The sequence below is a fragment of the Chiloscyllium plagiosum genome, chromosome 35 (assembly GCF_004010195.1).
Source record: "Chiloscyllium plagiosum isolate BGI_BamShark_2017 chromosome 35, ASM401019v2, whole genome shotgun sequence".
Lineage (NCBI taxonomy): Eukaryota > Metazoa > Chordata > Chondrichthyes > Orectolobiformes > Hemiscylliidae > Chiloscyllium > Chiloscyllium plagiosum.
In genome coordinates, this window is record NC_057744.1 from 39,594,687 (window position 1) to 39,613,110 (window position 18,424).

The 18,424-nt window shown below is 43.8% G+C and overlaps 1 protein-coding gene across 1 annotated transcript in view; it reads left to right on the forward strand.

The window, feature by feature from the left end:
• LOC122540532 (zinc finger protein 385D-like) overlaps nt 1–18,424 on the forward strand; it is a 75,268-nt gene that overhangs the window by 8,144 nt on the left and 48,700 nt on the right. The window contains exons 2-3 of the mRNA XM_043676396.1: nt 5,422–5,561; nt 16,465–16,590. Coding sequence (XP_043532331.1) covers nt 5,422–5,561; nt 16,465–16,590 — 266 coding nt within the window. The remainder of the gene's footprint in view (nt 1–5,421; nt 5,562–16,464; nt 16,591–18,424) is intronic.

An 18,424-nucleotide genomic window follows, 5' to 3' on the forward strand; every position in this document is an offset into this window, starting at 1 on the left:
AGTCATACTCATGGAAACATACCTTACAGAAAATTTCCCAACCACCACATTCACTATCTCTGGATATGTCCTGTCCCATTGGCAGGACAGACCCAGTAGAAATGGTATCCGGGAATCCTCAGCATTGACTCTGGATCCCAAGAGGTCACATGGCTTCAGGTTAAACATGGGTAATCCTGCTGATTACCATAAACGTCTTGCGTCATCTGGTGAATCACTACTCCTCCATGTTGAACAACACTTGGAGGAAGCACTAAGGGTTGCAAGAGTGCTAAATGTACTGTGGGAGGGGGATTTCAATGTTTACAACCAGGAGTGTCCTGTAGCAGCACTACTGATCAAGCTGGTTGGGTTCTAAAGGACATGGCTGCTGACTGTGTCTGTGGCAAGTGACAAATGAACCAAGAGGGAAAATCATACTTGACTTCTTCCTTACCAGTCTGCCTGTTGAAGATGTATCTGTCCATGATAGTATGGTTAAGAGTGATCACTGCACAGTCCTTGTGGAGACAAAGTCTAGTCTTCACATTAAGTAAACCCTTCATTGTGTCATGAGCATGTTAAATGGAACAGACTTCATACAGATCTAGCAATTCAAGACTGGGCATCCACGAGATACTGTGGGCCATCAACAGCAGAATTGTATTCCAGCACAATGTGTAACTTCATGGCCTGGCATATCCCCCACTCAACCATTATCTGCAGGGTTCAATGGGGAGTGCAGAAGGGCATGCCAAGAACAGCAGCAGCAGGCATACATGAAGCTGAGGTGAAGCTACCTGGTGAAGCCGCCAAACAGGATTACTTGCATGCTAAACAGCATAAGCAGCAATAGACAAAGCTAAGTAATTCCACAACCAATGGATCAGATCTAAGCTCTGCAGTCCTGCCACATCCAGTCCTGAATGGTGGTGGACAATTAAACAATTTACTGGGGAAGGAGGCTTCATCCTCAATGGTGGAAGGACCCAACACATTTGCACAAAAGTTAAGACTGAAACATTCACAGCAATCACAGCCACAAGTGCCAAGTGGATGATCCATCTTGGCCTCCTCCGTGGTCCTACGCTTCATAGGTACTTATCTTTTGCTAACTTGATTCATGTCATGTGATATTTAGGAATGGTTTGAGATACTGACTACTAAGGGTACCATGATAATAGTCCTAAATATTTGGGCTCCAGAACTTGCTGCTTCCAGAACTAGCAAAGCTCTTCCAGTACAGTTACAATGCTGGCGTGCACTTGACAATGTGAAAATTGTCCAGGTACATCCTGTACATAAAAAGGAGGACAAATCCAAGCCAGCTAATTATCGCCCCACCATTCTACTCTCAATCATCAGTGCTATCAAGCAGCACCTGCACAGCAACACTCTGCTCAGTGAAGACCAGTTTGGAATCTGCCAGGACCACTCAGCTCCTGACCTCATTACAACCTTGGTCCAAACATGGACAAAAGCACCGAATTCCAGAGGTGGGGTGAAGATGATAGCCCTTGACACCAAGGCTGTAAACGACCGAATGTGGCATCAAGGAGCCCTGGCAAAATTGGAATCAATGGGAATCTGAGGACAAATTTGCAGTGGTTGGAATCATATCTGACACAGAGGATTATGGTTGTGGTTATTGGAGGCCAGTCATCAGCTTCAGGACATCTCTGCAGGAGTTCCTCAGGGTAGTGTCCCAGGCTCAACCATCTTTAGATGCTTCATCAATGACCTTCCCTCCTTCATTCAGTCAGAAGTGAGGATGTTTGCAGAAGATTGTACAATGTTCAACACCATTTACAATTCCTCAGATATTGAAACAGTCCATGTCAAAATGCAACAAGATCTGGAAATCTCCAGGCTTGGGCTGATAAGTTGGTCGGCATGGATAGTTTGGACTGAAGGTCTGTTTCCCTGCTGTACATCTCTATGACTCTACAGATTTACCAGAATGCTGCCTGGATTGGAGGACTTGTCTTATGAAGAGAAGTTGAGTGAGCTAGGGCTTTTTACACTGGAGAGAAGAGATGGAGGTGACTTGCTAGAAATGTACAAGGTAATGAGAGGCTTTGATAAAGTAGATAGCCAGAGCAGAAATAGTTGTCATGAGGAGTCATAATTTTAAGGTGATTGGAGGAAGGTTTAGGAGAGATATCAGATGTAGGTTCTTGACACAGAGTGTGGTGGGTGTATGGAATGCATTGCCAGCGGTGGTAGTAGAGTCAGATACATCAGGGACATTTAAGCAACTCTTGGATAGGCACATGGACGGCAGTAAATTGAGTGGTGTGTAGGTTAGGTTGATCCTAGATAAGATAAATGCTCATGCAACATCATTGGCCTGTACTGTGCTGTACTGTTCGATGCTCCATGTTCTAGGTTCAGTCCAGTTTTTGCACCAGGATTATCAATTGTGAAGCCCGATTAGCCAATTTGCCTTTGTAGGGTTTTAAACAAATGGTAAACTGCTTCTCACAACTGAATAAACACCCAATCACATAAATGATTTAGATGCAAAGTTGGTAGGTGGGTTATCCTTCACAAAGCCGTACATGAGACACATATACTTGCAATTGTGGTTAGATGTGGTTTCCCAGAAATATGCTGCAGTTAATACACTTCAAAGTTTGTATCAATATACAAAACTACCATTTGGGGTATCATTGGCCTGTGCAATTTTTCAGCATTGTAAAACATTTTACAGCATTGTAAAACATTTTACAAGGTCTACCCCAGATTGCCATTTATCTAGGTGACATGCCAATGATGGAAAGACCAATTAGGAGCACTTAGAGAACTTGGGAAAAGTCCTTAGATGTTTCTCCCAGGTGGGTGTAAGCCTTAGATGGAAACAATGTGTGTTTCAGGGACCCCAAACAACCTAATTAGGATACAAAGTCGGCAAGATCAGGTTACAAGATAAAGTGAGGGTGATCAATGGTGCTCTGGCTCCTACATTTGTACCAGATCTTAGGGTTTTCCTTGAGCTGGTGAATTATTATGAAATATTCATATATAACTTTACCTCAATCCTGATACCTTTGCATTAACTCATAAAAATGGGTCAACCTTGGAGATCGTCATGTAACCAAGCTACAGCTTTCAGGGATGTGAAGAAACAACTCACATCATCTAGTGTTGGCACACTATGAACCCATGCCATGTCTCCTTGTGCAGCATAAGTGGAGAGGAATGTCGAATAGCTTATGGATCCAGGACTTTGGTTAATGCAGAGTGTAAATATGCCCAGATAGAGAAGGAAGGTTTGGCAGGCACATTTGGAGCCAGAAGGTTCCACCAATACCTCTGCAGATCTAAATTTTTAATTATAACAGATTAACCTCTATGAGGGCCATCCGGGGGTTCCACATGAAGATGTTGGTGAGATGCTATAATTGGTGGCTAGAATAGGATACAGACATTGGTAAGGAAATGCCCAGTGTTCCAACTAGAACAAAGATTACTGCCAGCAGTTGCTCCATATTCATGGGAATGGCTGGTTAAACCTTGGACTCAATTACACATTGACTAAGCAAGGTCTTTCATTGGCTCAATGCTCTTAGTCATTGTGAATGTCTACTCAGAATGGCTAGACATGCATAGAGTTCATCCATGAAACTTGGGGATGATGACAGAAAAACTGCAATACATGGACTCCTGGAAGTGCTGGTCACAGATAATAGCCAATTGTTTACCAGCAGGGAATTTCAGTGTTTCAAATGGTATTCGACAATATAAGGACAGTTCCATATTATCCATCCTCTGGTAGAAAGAGCAGTCCACACTTAGGAGACAGGCTTAAAGAAACAGTCTACAGCTTCACTAAATACCAAACTCTCCAGGTTCCAATTTGATTATGGGACCACGCCTGGTGAAACTACAGGGATAGATCCAGCAAAGTTGTTGTGGAGAGAAGTCTTGGTGCCAAGTTAAATCTGACCTTCCTGGACCTGATGAAGAGGGTGAAACAGCAAAAGGAACGTCAATGCAGGACACAAGACTGATGTAAGTGAGACAGACAGTTTACTTCAGGGGATGAAGTTTGGTGTAGGAACCATGGGAATAGTCCTGCATGGTCAACACAAAGTCATGTCCTGCATGGTCAACATAAAGTCTGAATAGATGTGATAATCCTGAACAAGCATGTGGACCATATGAAAACTGTAAACTGGCAAACTGTATGGGAGCAAAACACACCCATCTCCACAACAGCCATTCAGATCGTTCTGGAACCCATGGTTCTCGATCTCCATCAATCGCTGAAGATAACTCGCAATCTGAGACTGAGGGATGTCGCAGACTCGATGCATTTGCCACTTGAAGAAGAGAATGAATTTCTTTCAAGATGCTCCAGGCACAAGTGGTGAGCTACAGTGTGCTACACGCTGCCCGTATCAGAGGCAGAGTTGGAGGAACCTGACCCAGTGCTGAAACGCCTGAGGGGGAGCTATGGAAAAAAGGGGAACCAACCTATGTCCTTGGATTCAGAGGGGGAAGAGTGTAACAAGGTCAGCCAGGTGGATCTCATAGAATATGAGTTCCCTGATTGGGGTTGTTAATCTGGTTTAATCAGGGATCTCTGGCTGACAGATGAGAATGAAGTGTCAAATGTTTCACGAGCCAAGTGGGTGCTTTTGTGATAGTGGAAAATGTAGAATAAATTTTAAGCAAATTGGTGTCTTTTTACTGGGTCAGTACACATTCACACACAGCCATGGGTGATGTGGGGAAAAAAATAAGTACTACTACCTCTGAGCCCGATTTGGATGCTGTGGTAGTGTGTGTGTGTGTGGGGGGAAATAAAACAAAAGGAACAGGAGTGTCAGACATCCTGTTGACTTTGAGATCTGGAGCTGAGGGAGCTGGATCAGTGTTAAGGACTCTCCACATGATGGGATACTGGCCTCTGGGAAGTTATTTCTGGTACTGTTTGATATATTTGGATATATCCGTGTAATACATCCAGAGACAATCTACTACACCCAGAAACAATGTATATTAGACCCAGAGAGAGAGCAAGATATCCAGAACCAAAGAAATATCAAAAGAGTTGGGTTACCACATCTGTTTGCCACAATCAATGCTTCTTAACCTTACTGCATACTACTCAGAGAAAATGAGCACAGTTGATGTAATTGAATAAGGCAATTAGCTTGAAGGCATACTACTGGTTCCTATGTCTCAAATTGCTCCATAGCTAATTTTGAGATGTCATCACTTTCAATAAAAGCAAACACAAGAACAACCACTTGCAGTTGTATAGCTCATTTATCAATGTAAAATTTCCTCAGACTCTTCTTAGGAATATTATTCTCAAAACCTAACACTGAACCAAGCGACTGCAGAGAGACTACCATTAATTTCATTCTGTGATAGTTCCAATCTTTCTACCTTTGTTTCTCAGCAATAACGTTTGTTTTTTCCCTTCTTCAGGTGGCATTAACCAATTGAACACACTCCCATTAAGTGATCAGATCCATGTTGCAATGTCACCGCACATGATGAATACGAAGTCAATTATCTCTTTCCCATTTGATGTTTCTTCTCCCACCAGATTCTATCACAACAATGCAGTAAGTATGGCTTAAAGCAATAAAGGTCCCATTTTCAATGAAACAAACCAATGCGTATAATTGTCTGGATTTCAGAATGTGAAGGGGGGAGGGGAGAATGCAATAAAGAAATGATGAAGGATATAAATGGAAATACATGCAGGACTAGCTCTTAAATCTTCACTTTCCATGGGACTAAAAAATTGCAGCCTGGATTTTCCTGAACTTGTCCAGATGTCATGGACCTTTAAAAGTGATGTGTGGGACTTGATTCCAGCATTTCCACTCCCATTCCTGGTGCCCTCAATTTTCACTGGTACAGGACAAAAGTTCAAATAATGTGCCAATACCATGTTTTCCCGAACTGACAGTTTGCATTGTGGGGATAGGAATCTCCCTGCGCCCTACTCTCTGTACAGTCTTCCCTGGTGTCAGGTTGGCGCCCCCATGACTTGTGGTTCAGAACTCCTCAGAGGAAGGCTGAATCATCAGCTGGATTTAATTTGATTTGAAAGGAGGAGATCACCAAGTCTTATCCATGCTGCCCAATTCCATTCTATGCCAACTCATGCTCTTCCAGCCACCCCAGAGTAAAAATCAAGTTTGATGGGGAATTTATCCCTGTAGTCAAGGACAAAGAACAAAGAAAATTTACAACCCAGGAACAGGCCCTTCGCCCCTCCAAGCCTGAGCCAATCCAAATCCACTGTCTAAACCTGTCGCCCAATTCCTAAGCATCTGTATTCCTCTGCTCCCCATCTACTCATGCATCTGTCCAGACACATCTTAAATGAATCTACCATGACAGCCTCTACCACCTCTGCTGGCAAAATGTTCCAGACACCCACCACCCTCTGTGTAAGGTACTTGCTGCATGTATCCCCCTTAAAAATTTCTTCTCTCACCTTCAAAGCATGACCTCTCGTTATTGAATCCTTCACCCTGGGAAAAACCTTGTCTCTATCTATCCTGTCTATACCCACCATGACTTTGTAGACCTCAATCGGGTACCCCCTCAATCTCCTTTTCTCTAATGAAAACAAACCTAACCTACTCAATCTCTCTTCATAGCTGGCACCTTCCATACCTGGCAACATCCTTGTAAACCTTCTCCGCACCCTCTCCAAAGCATCTACATCCTTTTGGTAATGTGGCGCCCAGACCTGTACACAGTATTCTAAATGCAGACGAACCAACATAGTGTACAATTTTAAGATGACCTGCATTTCTTATACTCAATATCCCGACCGATGAAGGCAAGCATACCATGTGACTTCTTGACCACTCTATCCACCTTCAGGGTACAATGGACCTGAACTTCCAGATCTCTCTGCGCACCAACTTTTCCCAAGGCCCTTCCATTCATTGTATAATTTGCTATAGAATTAGACTTCCCAAAATACATCACCTCACATTTGCCTGGATTGAACTCCATCTGCCACTTTTCCGCCCAACTCTCCAGTCTATCTATATTGTCCTATATTCTTTGACAGTCGCTTATGCTTTCTGCTACTCCACCAATCTTAGTGTCATCTGCAAACTTGCTGATCATACCAACAGTGCCCTCTTCCAGATCATTTATGTATATTACAAACAACAGTGGCCCCGATACTGATCCCTGTGGAACACCACTGGTCACCTTTCTCCATTTCGAGAAACTCCCTTCAACTACTATTCTCTGTCGCCTGTTGCTCAACCAGTACTTTATCCACTTAGCTAGAACACCCTGCACATTATGTGACTCCACTTTCACTATTAGTTTACCATGGGGAACCTTGTCAAACGCCTTACTAAAGTCCATGTATATAACATCAACAGCCCTTCTTTCATCCATCAACTTGGTCACTTCCTCAAAAAACTATTCAGTTGGTAAGGCACGACCTTCGCCACACAAAACCATGTTGCCTATCACTGACACGCCCATTCTTTTCTAAATATAAATAGATCCTATCCCTCAGTACCTTCTCTAGCAACTTTCCCACCACTGACGTCAGGCTCACTGGTCTGTAGTTACCAGAATATCCCTACTACCCTCCTTGTACAGGGGGATAACATGAGCAACCTTCCAGTCCTCCGGCACCTCACCTGTGTTTAAGGATGCCACAAAGATATCTGTCAGGCCCCCAGCTATTTCCTCTCTCGCCTCCCTCAGCAACCTGGGATAGATCCCATCTGGTCCTGGGAATTTGTCCACCTTAATAACCTCTAGCCTATGCAACACATCTTCTCTACTTATGTTAACATGATCCAGACTAATCAAACTTCTATCTCTAATCTTAACATTCATCATGTCCCTCTCCTCAGTGAACACTGATGCAAAGTAATCATGCAGAATCTCACCCATTCTCTCAGGTTCGACACACAGTCTTCCTTCAATATTCTTTAGTGGACCAATCCTTTCTCCAGTTATCCGCTTGTGTCTTATATAAGAACAAAAGGCTTTGGGATTCTCCTTAATTCTGTTTGTTAAAGTATTTCATGACCCCATTTAGCCTGCTTGATTCCTCATTTAAGACTGGTCCTACTCTTTTGATATTCCTCCAGGTCTCATTCTGTTCTTAGCTGCCAGGGCCTTATGTACGCTTCCCTTTTCCTCTTGCTTAGTCGTACAATTTCTTTTGTCATCCACGGTTCATGAATCTTGCCCTTCCTATCCTTTGCCTTCAACGGGACATGCCTATCCTGCACTGCCGTTAACCTATCTTTGAAAGCCTCCCACATCTCAAATGTGGACTTCCCTTCCCTCCAATCTACATTTCCGAGCTCCTGCCTAATTCTGATATAATTGGCCTTGGCCCAGTTTAATACTTTTCCTTAAGGACCACTCTCATCTTCATCTATGAGTATTCTAAAGCTTACAGAATTGTGGTCACTGTTCCCAAAGAAATCCCCCACCACAATGAATACCACCTGTCCTGGCTCGTTCCCCAGTACTAGGTCCAATATGGCCCCTTCCCTCGTTGGACTATTGACATACTGCTCTAGAAAACTCTCCTGGACGCTTTTTACAAATTCTACCCCATCCAGACCTCTGACACTATGTTTATCCCAGTCAATGTTGGGAAAATTAAAATCTCCCATCACCACTACCCTATTGCCTTTACATCTTTGCATAATCTGTTTATCTATTTGTTCTTCTACTTCATACTCACTGTTGGGAAGCCTGTAATACAGCCCTAACATTCTAACTGCACCCTTCTTATTTCTCAGCTCCATCCATAATGACTCACTACTCAAGCTCTCCTTTAGCACAGTTGTGATATCATACCTGACCAGCAATGCAACTCCACCCACCCTTTTACATCGGTCCATATCCTGTCTGAAGTGTCTCTATTTTGGAACATTTAGTTGCCAATCATGCCCTTCCTTCAATCAAGTCTCTGTGACTGCAATAATGTCATACTCCCAGGTTCCAAATTGAAGCCCTAAGTTCATCTACCTTACTCACTACACTGCTTGCATTAAAGTAGATGCACTTCAGGCCACCAGTTATTTTGTGATCATCTGCTCCCTGCCTCCTATTCCCCTTATTAATGCTATCTTCATGATTCTTACAGTCTCCAGTTTCCACCTCACTGTCTAACTGTCTTCTCTTCTGGTTCCCAGCCTCCTGCCACATTAGTTTAAAACCTCCCCAACAGCAAGTGATCTGAGCCAGAAAATTTCTCAATGCAATCTACCCAGCCCTGGCCTTTCAGAAATCTGAGACAGATTGTCTTGATTTCATATGTCTCTTATTGTGAAGACTGACGATCTTCATTTCTAGAGTGACACAATCAAGCTTAAACAGTTAAAAATCACACAACACCAGGTTACCAAGTCTTTCATCTGTTAGAATACCATGATAGTTTCACTTCTCTCATGTTGTAAATCACAAAATCTTCTTTTAAAAGTTGCATTCTCGGGTTAGCTGTTAACAATGGCGATAGCTCGACAATATGTTGAAGGTGTTAGCCCCCTGTGTTCTCTGTCTATGCCATGATGTTTAGATTGATTCTAATCTAAAAAGTGAGACAACAGAGTTTTACATGAATGCATGCTGTTTTTGAGCAAAATACAATGTAACCCTACAAGGGGCTAACACCTTCAACATATTGTCTAGCTATCACTATTGTTAACAGCTAACCTGAGAATGAAACTTTTGCTATAAATTCTGTGTTAGGATTGAGCCCTCCACTACCACCTGATGAAGGAGCGGCGCTCTGAAAGCTAGTGTGCTTCCAATTAAACCTGTTGGACTATAACCTGGCATTGTGTGATTTTTAACTTTGTACACCCCAGTCCAACACCGGCACCTCCAAATCAAGCTTAAACAGTGCCTTAAAACAATAGAGTCAAAATCATCGATCATAGAAATGTGGCAGCCTGTGGCCTGTCTATGTCTGTGTTGACCAAGAAGCCACCAAATTATACTAATTCTATTTACCATCCGTTACCTGTTATGCTCTGGGAGAAAGTGAGGACTGCAGATGCTGGAGATCAGAGCTGAAAATATGTTGCTGGAAAAGCGCAGCAGGTCAGGCAGCATCCAAGGAACAGGAGAATCGGCATTTCAGGCTGTCACTTCCTCTTGGCAGAAGAGCGCCTCATCTTCCGCTTAGGAACCCTCCAACCACAAGGGATGGCCGAGGAACCCTCCAACCACAAGGGACGAACTCAGATTTATCCAGTTTCCTCTTTTCCCCTCCCCCCACCTTGTCTCAGTCCCAACCCTCGAACTCAGCACCACCTTCCTAACCTGCAATCTTCTTCCTGACCTCTCCGCCCCCACCCCCACTCCGGCCTATCACCCTCACCTTAACCTCCTTCCACCTATCGCATTTCCAACACACCTCCCCCAAGTCCCTCCTCCCTACCTTTTATCTTAGCACACTTGGCACACTTGGCACACTTTCCTCATTCCTGAAGAAGGGCTCATACCGAAATGTCGATTCTCCTGCTCCTTGGATGCTGCCTGACCTGCTGTGCTTTTCCAGCAACACATTTTCAGCTCTGTTATGCTCTAGCATTATAATACTGGTCAAGATGCTTCTTAAATGTTGTGTGAGTACCTATCTCCATCACCCTCTCAGGCATCACATTCCATACTTCGACCACCCTCTGGGTGAAAAAACATTTCCGCAGAACCCTTCTAAACCACTTACTCCTTGCCTTAAACTTATGCCTTCTAGTCTTAGACATGTCTGCCATGGGGAAAAGATTCTCACAATTAATCCTTCAGAAATGTCACTTAAAATCCATTTCCATCAAAGGGTTTAGAATAAATTTCATGCAGGATGCCAGTTGCTCAAAATCATTAAGTCAGTGGCTGACTTGCCAAGCTTAGTTAGCAAATTGTTGGACTTGTCAAGGTGCAGAATGCCAACAACAACTTGGTTTTCTGCCAACATTTGAAGCATAGAAGAAAATATTGCATTTTTCTTTTGTAGATTTGTTGGAAGTTAGGTTTCAGCTCGAAAGCTTTCACTGCACTAATCATGTTGGCAATTGTCATCTGGTACATTTGCCATTCACAGAGCCTTCAATTTCTCTGTTGGATCAAGCAGCCATGCAATGTTTGATAATTGGATGATAGCTTTGTCTTTGACTGCATGAAAGGTTTGATTTCTGACACAAGTGAAAGAAATTGATCAGTAATTTCCACCCACTAAACTAATGGATTTTTGTGTTGCATAGGATCAGCATTCTCAGATGAAATCAAAAATGACTTGAAACTTTGGTGATGATTAGTATTTGCACAAATTGAATTAATAATTCTAACAACAGGACATAAAATGTGATCATTCCCCAATACTTTGGCGCAAGTTAATTGTTGATGAGTGATATGGTGGTTGTTCAGGAAAGGAGGGAAATCAGAAATTGCTTTACACATTGCAATAAAATTAGCATGACTGTTACTAACATTACCCTTTTCAATGGGGCATTCTTTTCTGCAAAATAACTCTTGAACTCATTGTATATGTCAATATCTTTCAATGTGGATTCCAGAGGCAACAATGTGGAGAATTTCTCTTAAATGGTGAAATTGTCAAACCCTATTCAAATAAACACTGAGTATTGCTTGTGCCTACATTGAATAGAAACAACTCACATTCACTTAAATCCCTCTCTAACTGCTCTTTCACACTGGCTCATAATGCAGGCTTCCTTGTTACCATGGGGTTTGTTCCTAATTGCACATCTGAAATGGCAGACATCATTTCAGGCTTGCTGTTGAAATCTTGGATTAAAGACTTAACCATCAAAATCAAACACCTTCACAATTACATTTTTTAAATGTTATCCTGTTAAGAATAAAGAACAAGACAAGATAATGTCCTTTGGTCCACCAAACCTGCACTGATACATGACACCTTTCAAACTAAAAACCTTTAACCTCTACACAGTCTATAATTCCTCTATTCCCTGTCTATTCATTATCTGTCAAGATGTATCCTAAATGTTATTATATTTGCTTAGAAGACATTTTCTGGCAATATTTTTGTAAGTCTTATTTGCGCTGTTTCCAGTTTAAGTATGTCTTTCCTGTTGCAAGGTGACAAAAATTGTACCACAATACTCCAAGTATTGATTTTATTCACTTTTATTTTGAAGGCTGACAATCTCCATTTCCAAAGTGACACAATCCAGCTTAAACAGTGCATTAAATCCATAGAGTCATAGAGCATAGAAACAGGCCCTGTGACCCACCATGTCTATGCTGACCAACAAGTCATTGGTCAGCGTAGACCCTCAGTTGGCCTCACCAATGACTTATACGACTGTATCATAATGTCCCAGCTCTAATACTCAATGCCTTGACCGTTGAAGGCCAAAATGCAAAATGCCTTCTTCAACACCCTATGTCTTTGTGATGTCGCTTTCTACAAACTATGTACTTTTACTCTTAGGTCCCTCTGTTCCACAACACTCCGCAGGACATTACCCTTTACTGTATAAGTGCTACTTTTGTTTGACTTTTCAAAGTACAATGCCTCACACTCATCTGTATTGAATTGCATTTACCATTCCTCAGCCTACTTCCCCATCTGATCAGAATCCCTGAGTATTGTTTGATAATCTTCCTTGCTATCAAAAGTACTCCAAATTTTGTATCATCTACAAACTTTCTCGTCATACCTTGTAAATTCACATCATTTATGAAAATCACAAAAAGCAAAGTTCCCAGCATCGACCCCTGTGGCATACCACCAGTCACAAGCCTCCAGTCTGAGAAGCAATCTTCAACCATCACCTTCTGCTTCCTACCATCGAGCCAATTTTGAATCCAATTACCGAGCTCTTCCTGGATCCCATTCGATCCAACCTTCATGACTAGCCTACCTTGCAGGACCTTGTCAAAGGCCTTACTAAAGTCCATGTAGACAACAGCCACTGCCCTGTCTTAGAACATAGAACATAGAAAAATACAGCGCAGTACAAGCCCTTTGGCCCTCAATGTTGAGCCGATCCAAGCCCACCTAACCTACACTAGCCCACTATCCTCCATATGCCTATCCAATGCTCACTTAAATGTCCATAAAGAGGGAGAGTCCACAACTGCTACTGGCAGGGCATTCCATGAACTCACGACTCGCTGAGTAAAGAATCTACCCCTAACATCTGTCCTATACCTACCACCCCTTAATTTAAAGCTATGCCCACTCCTTGCCACAGAGTGCTGTAGAGACAGAGTTCTTGTGTATGTTTAAACTGAGATAGATTCTTGATCAGTTGGAGAATCAAGCGCTACAGGGAAAGGGGCAAGGAAGTGGAATGAGGACTGTTGGATCAGCCACGTATCAAGGAATGTTGGACCAGCAGGCTCGAGTGGCTGGAAGGTATGCTCCTGGCTCTATTTCTTATAGTCTTAATACATTCTCCTAGAAACAGAGATTGTTGAAGACGGTTAAGGGAATAGGTTTCCTCAATGTAAAGGTTGTTGTTTATGAAAACATCCAGACGAGAGATATTTCATTGTAAATCTGCAAAAACTTTTAATGGAAGACTGAGAAAATCTTGGTAGCGTGAGTGCTCGTGGGAAAAAAAGCATCGCAGCTTATGAGACTGGAACAGTTAAATGAAACATGCAGATCTGGTAGTGAAGGAAAATTACCTCAAGTTTTGAATAACTAGAACGTTTTTAGATTGATTCACTCATGGAACATGGGTGTTGCTGGCTAGCTGGCATTTATTGCCTGTCCATTGTTGCCCTGTGAGAAGGTGGGAGTCAGCTGCCTTTCTGAGCCATTGCAGCCCATGGACAGTAAGGAGACCCACAATGCTATTAGGGAGGGAATTCCAGGATTTTGACCCAGTGACAGTAAAGAAGAATGACACATTTCTAAATCAGGATGGTGACTGGCTTGGAGACACTTGCAGGTGGTGGTGTTCTGATGTATCTGCTGTCCTGGTCCTTCTAGATGGAAGTGGCTCTGGATTTGGAAGGGGCTAAGGATCTTTCATGAATTTCTGCAGTGTATTTTGTAGATATACACACTATCACTACTAAATGTCGATGGTGAACAAAGTGGGTGCAGTGCCAATCAAGTGTGCTGCTTTGTCCTGGATGATGTGAAGCTTTTTGAGTGCTACTGGAGCTGTACTTTTACAGTAAAGTGGGGAGTACTCCATCACACCTGTGCCATGTAGATCATGGACAGGGTTTAGGGAGTCAAGAGTTGATTTATTCAATGCAGTATTCCGAGCCTCTGAGCTACTCGTGCAGTCACTGTGTTTATATAGAATCCCTACTATTTGGAAAGAGGCCCTTTAGCCCAACATGTCCAACACCATCCCCCGAAGAGCATCCCACCAAAAAACATCTCCCTACCTTGTCCCTGCAACCCCCACGGCTAATCGCCAAACCTACACATCCCCAGACAATGGACAATTTAGCATGGCTAATGGCTAATCCATCTAACCTGCACATCTTTGGACAGAGAAAGGAAACCACAGCACCTGGAGGAAACCCTTGCAGACATGGGAGAATGTACAAACTCCACATAGACATTTGCCCAAAGCTGGAAATGAACCCAAGCCCCCTGTGCTGTGAGGCAGCAGTGCTAAGCACTGAGCTACCGTGCCACCCCAGGTGGTGCGTCCAGATGAGTTGCTGGTCAATGGTAACCTCCAGGATATTGAGAGTGGCGGATTCAATGATGGTAACACACTGAATAATTAAAGGTTGTGGTCATAATGTCTCTTAGTGTTGCTTGCTGGAAGAAGTCCGGCTCTGAATTGATGAGATGGGCTTCAAACACTGTGGCACATCTGGGAGGAGGAGAGTTCCCTGGAAGCTTTGTTTCAGGATACAGTCGCATCTGGTAGATTAATTATTTCAAATTTGGTAAGTAGGGTGTCACTGCAAGTGAGGCAGGTCGAGGGATTCTGCATTCAGGAACAGAGGAGCCTCAGCTCTTGACCTTGTCCAACAGGTACGAGGTATTTGCTCCCTGTGTACCCTAGTCATTCTTTTATTCCTGACATACTTATAGAAAGCCTTTGGGTTTTCCCTAATCCTACCAACTAAGGACCTTTCATGTCCCCTCCTTGCTGCTCTTAGTTCTCTCTTTTGATCCATCCTGGCTACCTTATAACTCTCAATCGCCCCAATTGAACCTTCACACCTCATCTTTACATAGGCCGCCCTCTTCCATTTAAAAAGGGATTCCAATTCCTTATTAAACCACGGCTCCCTCACACGACCCTTTCCTCTCTGCCTGACAGGTACAATATCCCTCATCAGCCAGCTTTTCCCTTCACCCTAACAGATACATACTGTTCCTGGACTCCCGATATCACACTTTTAAAAGCCTCCCATTTACCAGTCATTCCTTTTCCTTCAAACAAACTCGCCCAATCAACCTCTGCTAGATCCTGCCTAATAGCCCTTAAATTGGCTCTGCTCCAGTTTAGCACCTTAACTTGTGGAACTGTCCTATCTTTATTTATTACTATGTTAATCAAGAGAATTATGGTTACTGGACCCAAAGTACAATCCAACTGACACTTCATGCCCTTGCTGACCTCATTTCCTAAGAGGAGGTCCTGTGTTGCATCCTCCCAAGCAGGACTCTCTACATATTGTCAAAAAGTATGGCTTTGGAAAAGCACAGCAGCTCAGGCAGCATCCAAGGGGGGTTGGGGTGGGGCTGGGGGGAAAGTAGCTGAGAAGGTGATAGGTGGCTGCTGGTGGGGGTAATTATGATAGGATGGTGGGGAGGCTGGAGCGGATAGGTGGGAAGGAAGATGCATGTATAGGACAGGTCAAGATGGTGGTGCCGAGTTGGATGGCTGGATCTGGGATGAGGTGGGGATGGGGAACATTTGGAAACTGGTAAAGTTAATGTTGATGCTGTATGGTTGAAGGATCTTAAGGCAGAAGGTGTAGAGTTCTTTCTCCTGTCAAGTGGCTTCAATTTGGCAGTGGAGGAGGCCCAAGACTTGCATGTTCTTGGAGGAGTGAGGGTGGGGAGGAGCTGAAGTGGTCAGCCACAGGATGGTGAGGTGTTTTAGTGCATGCGTCCCAGAGATGTTCCCTGAAGCGTTCTGTGAGTTGGCGTCCTGCCTCCCCATTACAGGTGAGGCCACATCGAGAGTAATGGACGCAGTAGATGAGCTGGGCTGATTTGCAGGAAAATCTCTGCCAGATGTGAAAAGATCCTTTGGGGCCTTCCAAAGTAGCCAAGGCTGGATTGCTTTGACAGTACAACCTTGGTAGACTGAAGGGTAATTTTTGTATGGTAAAATTCCATGATTTTACATTATTAGCTTCCCTGTCCATCAGAGAGACTGGCATCCCAATCTTGGCCAGACACCGTCACTTATTTTCATTTTTAAAGTGAGATATATGTTATTGCTTTGATGATTTTGTTGCAATGATAATAGGAGTATTTGCTTACAATTTCATAAATTATGGCTTCATTATGATATTATTATGTAGTTTGGTTTAACACAGATGGACATGATTCAGAGAACAGTTGTCAATAACAGTGTTGGGATCCCTTTCACTCCAAACAAGAGGCAAATCAACTGCTGCAACATTTGCCAGCTGTTCTTTAACTCCCAGGTCAGTCTGCATTTTAATCCATGCACAGGATTCGATTGAAACATGTAGGGAATTTTATGTTGGTGGCAGAAAATGCAAACAACAATTGACAATTTGTCTGATATATGAAGCAGCCTCTGGACATGTCTTCACAGGATCACACTGATCCAAATTCCCCTGTCCCTCTCTCCAGATCCCTCTCTCCAGGTCCTCATCTCCCTGCCCATCTCTCTTATCCTTTATCTTCTCTCTCTACTGTTGCCCAAATTCAGAAACCCAAGTTGGCGAAAGATTTATTACTTGATCCTTTCTTTATTCACTTATAGATTTAATTTACTAAGGCACATATTTCAGACTGTCCCTTGTGAACAAAAGCAATCCTTTCTGTTGTCTGCTGCTTCACAATTACACCTACATGGGGCATGACAGAAACGTATAGGTGTATCATGCATTGAACTTTCAGTTGAAGCTTTTCAATATTTGATTGAAACAATTTGTTAAGGTGGCTGCTGTATGTCATGTCATCTTTAACATTTGGACAGCTGACAGTATCAAGTCTATGGTGAATACTTAATCTTGGGAATTCACGTAGAACATAGAACATAAAACATAGAACATACAGCACAGAACATGCCCTTCAGCCCTCAATGTTGCACCAAACTGTGAACTAGTCTCAGCTCCTCCCCCTACACTATCCCATCATCATCTATGTGCTTATCCAAGGATTGTTTAAATCCCCATTGTGGCTGAGTTAACTACATCGGCAGGTAGGGCATTCCACGCCCTTACCACTCTCTGAGTAAAAAACCTGCCTCTGACAGCTGTCGAGGAGAAAGTGAGGACTGCAGATGCTGGAGAACAGAGCTGAAAATGTGTTGCTGGAAAAGCGCAGCAGGTCAGGCAGCAACCACGGAACAGGAGAATCGACGTTTCGGGCATAAGCCCTTCTTCAGGAATCTGCATACCTCGACACGGTCCTGTCCCCCTTAGTCCAAGAACTCCACATCTACGTTCGGGACACCGCCCACGCCCTCCACCTCCTCAATGATTTTCGCTTCCCCGGTCCCAAACGCCTTATCTGCACCATGGACATCCAGTCCCTGTACACCTCCATTCCCCATCACGAAGGACTCAAAGCCCTCCGCTTCTTCCTTTCCCGCCGTACCAACCAGTACCCTTCCACTGACACCCTCCTTCGACTGACTAAACTGGTTCATCCACTTTACCAACACCTTCCACCCCGACCTCAAATTCACCTGGACCGTCTCAGACTCCTCCCTCCCCTTCCTAGACCTTTCCATTTCTATCTTGGCCGACCGAATCAACACGGACGTTTACTATAAATCGACCGACTCCCACAGCTACCTAGACTACACCTCCTCCCACCCTGCCCCCTGTAAAAATGCCATCCCATATTCCCAATTCCTTCGTCTCCACCGCATCTGCTCCCAGGAGGACCAGTTCCAAAACCGTACAACTCAGATGGCCTCCTTCTTCAAAGACCACAATTTCCCCCCAGACATGGTCGACAATGCCCTCAACCCCATCTCTTCCACTTCCCGCTCCTCCGCCCTTGAGCCCCGCCCCTCCAACCGCCACCAGGACAGAACCCCACTGGTCCTCACCTACCACCCCACCAACCTCCATGTACAGCGTATCATCTGCCCTCATTTCTGCCATCTCCAAACGGACTCCACCACCAGGGATATATTTCCCTCCTCTCCCCTATCAGCGTTCTGAAAAGACCACTCCCTCCGTGACTCCCTCGTCAGGTCCACACCCCCCACCAACCCAACCTCCACCCGCGGCACCTTCCCCTGCAACCGCAGGAGGTGCAAGACTGGCGCCCACACCT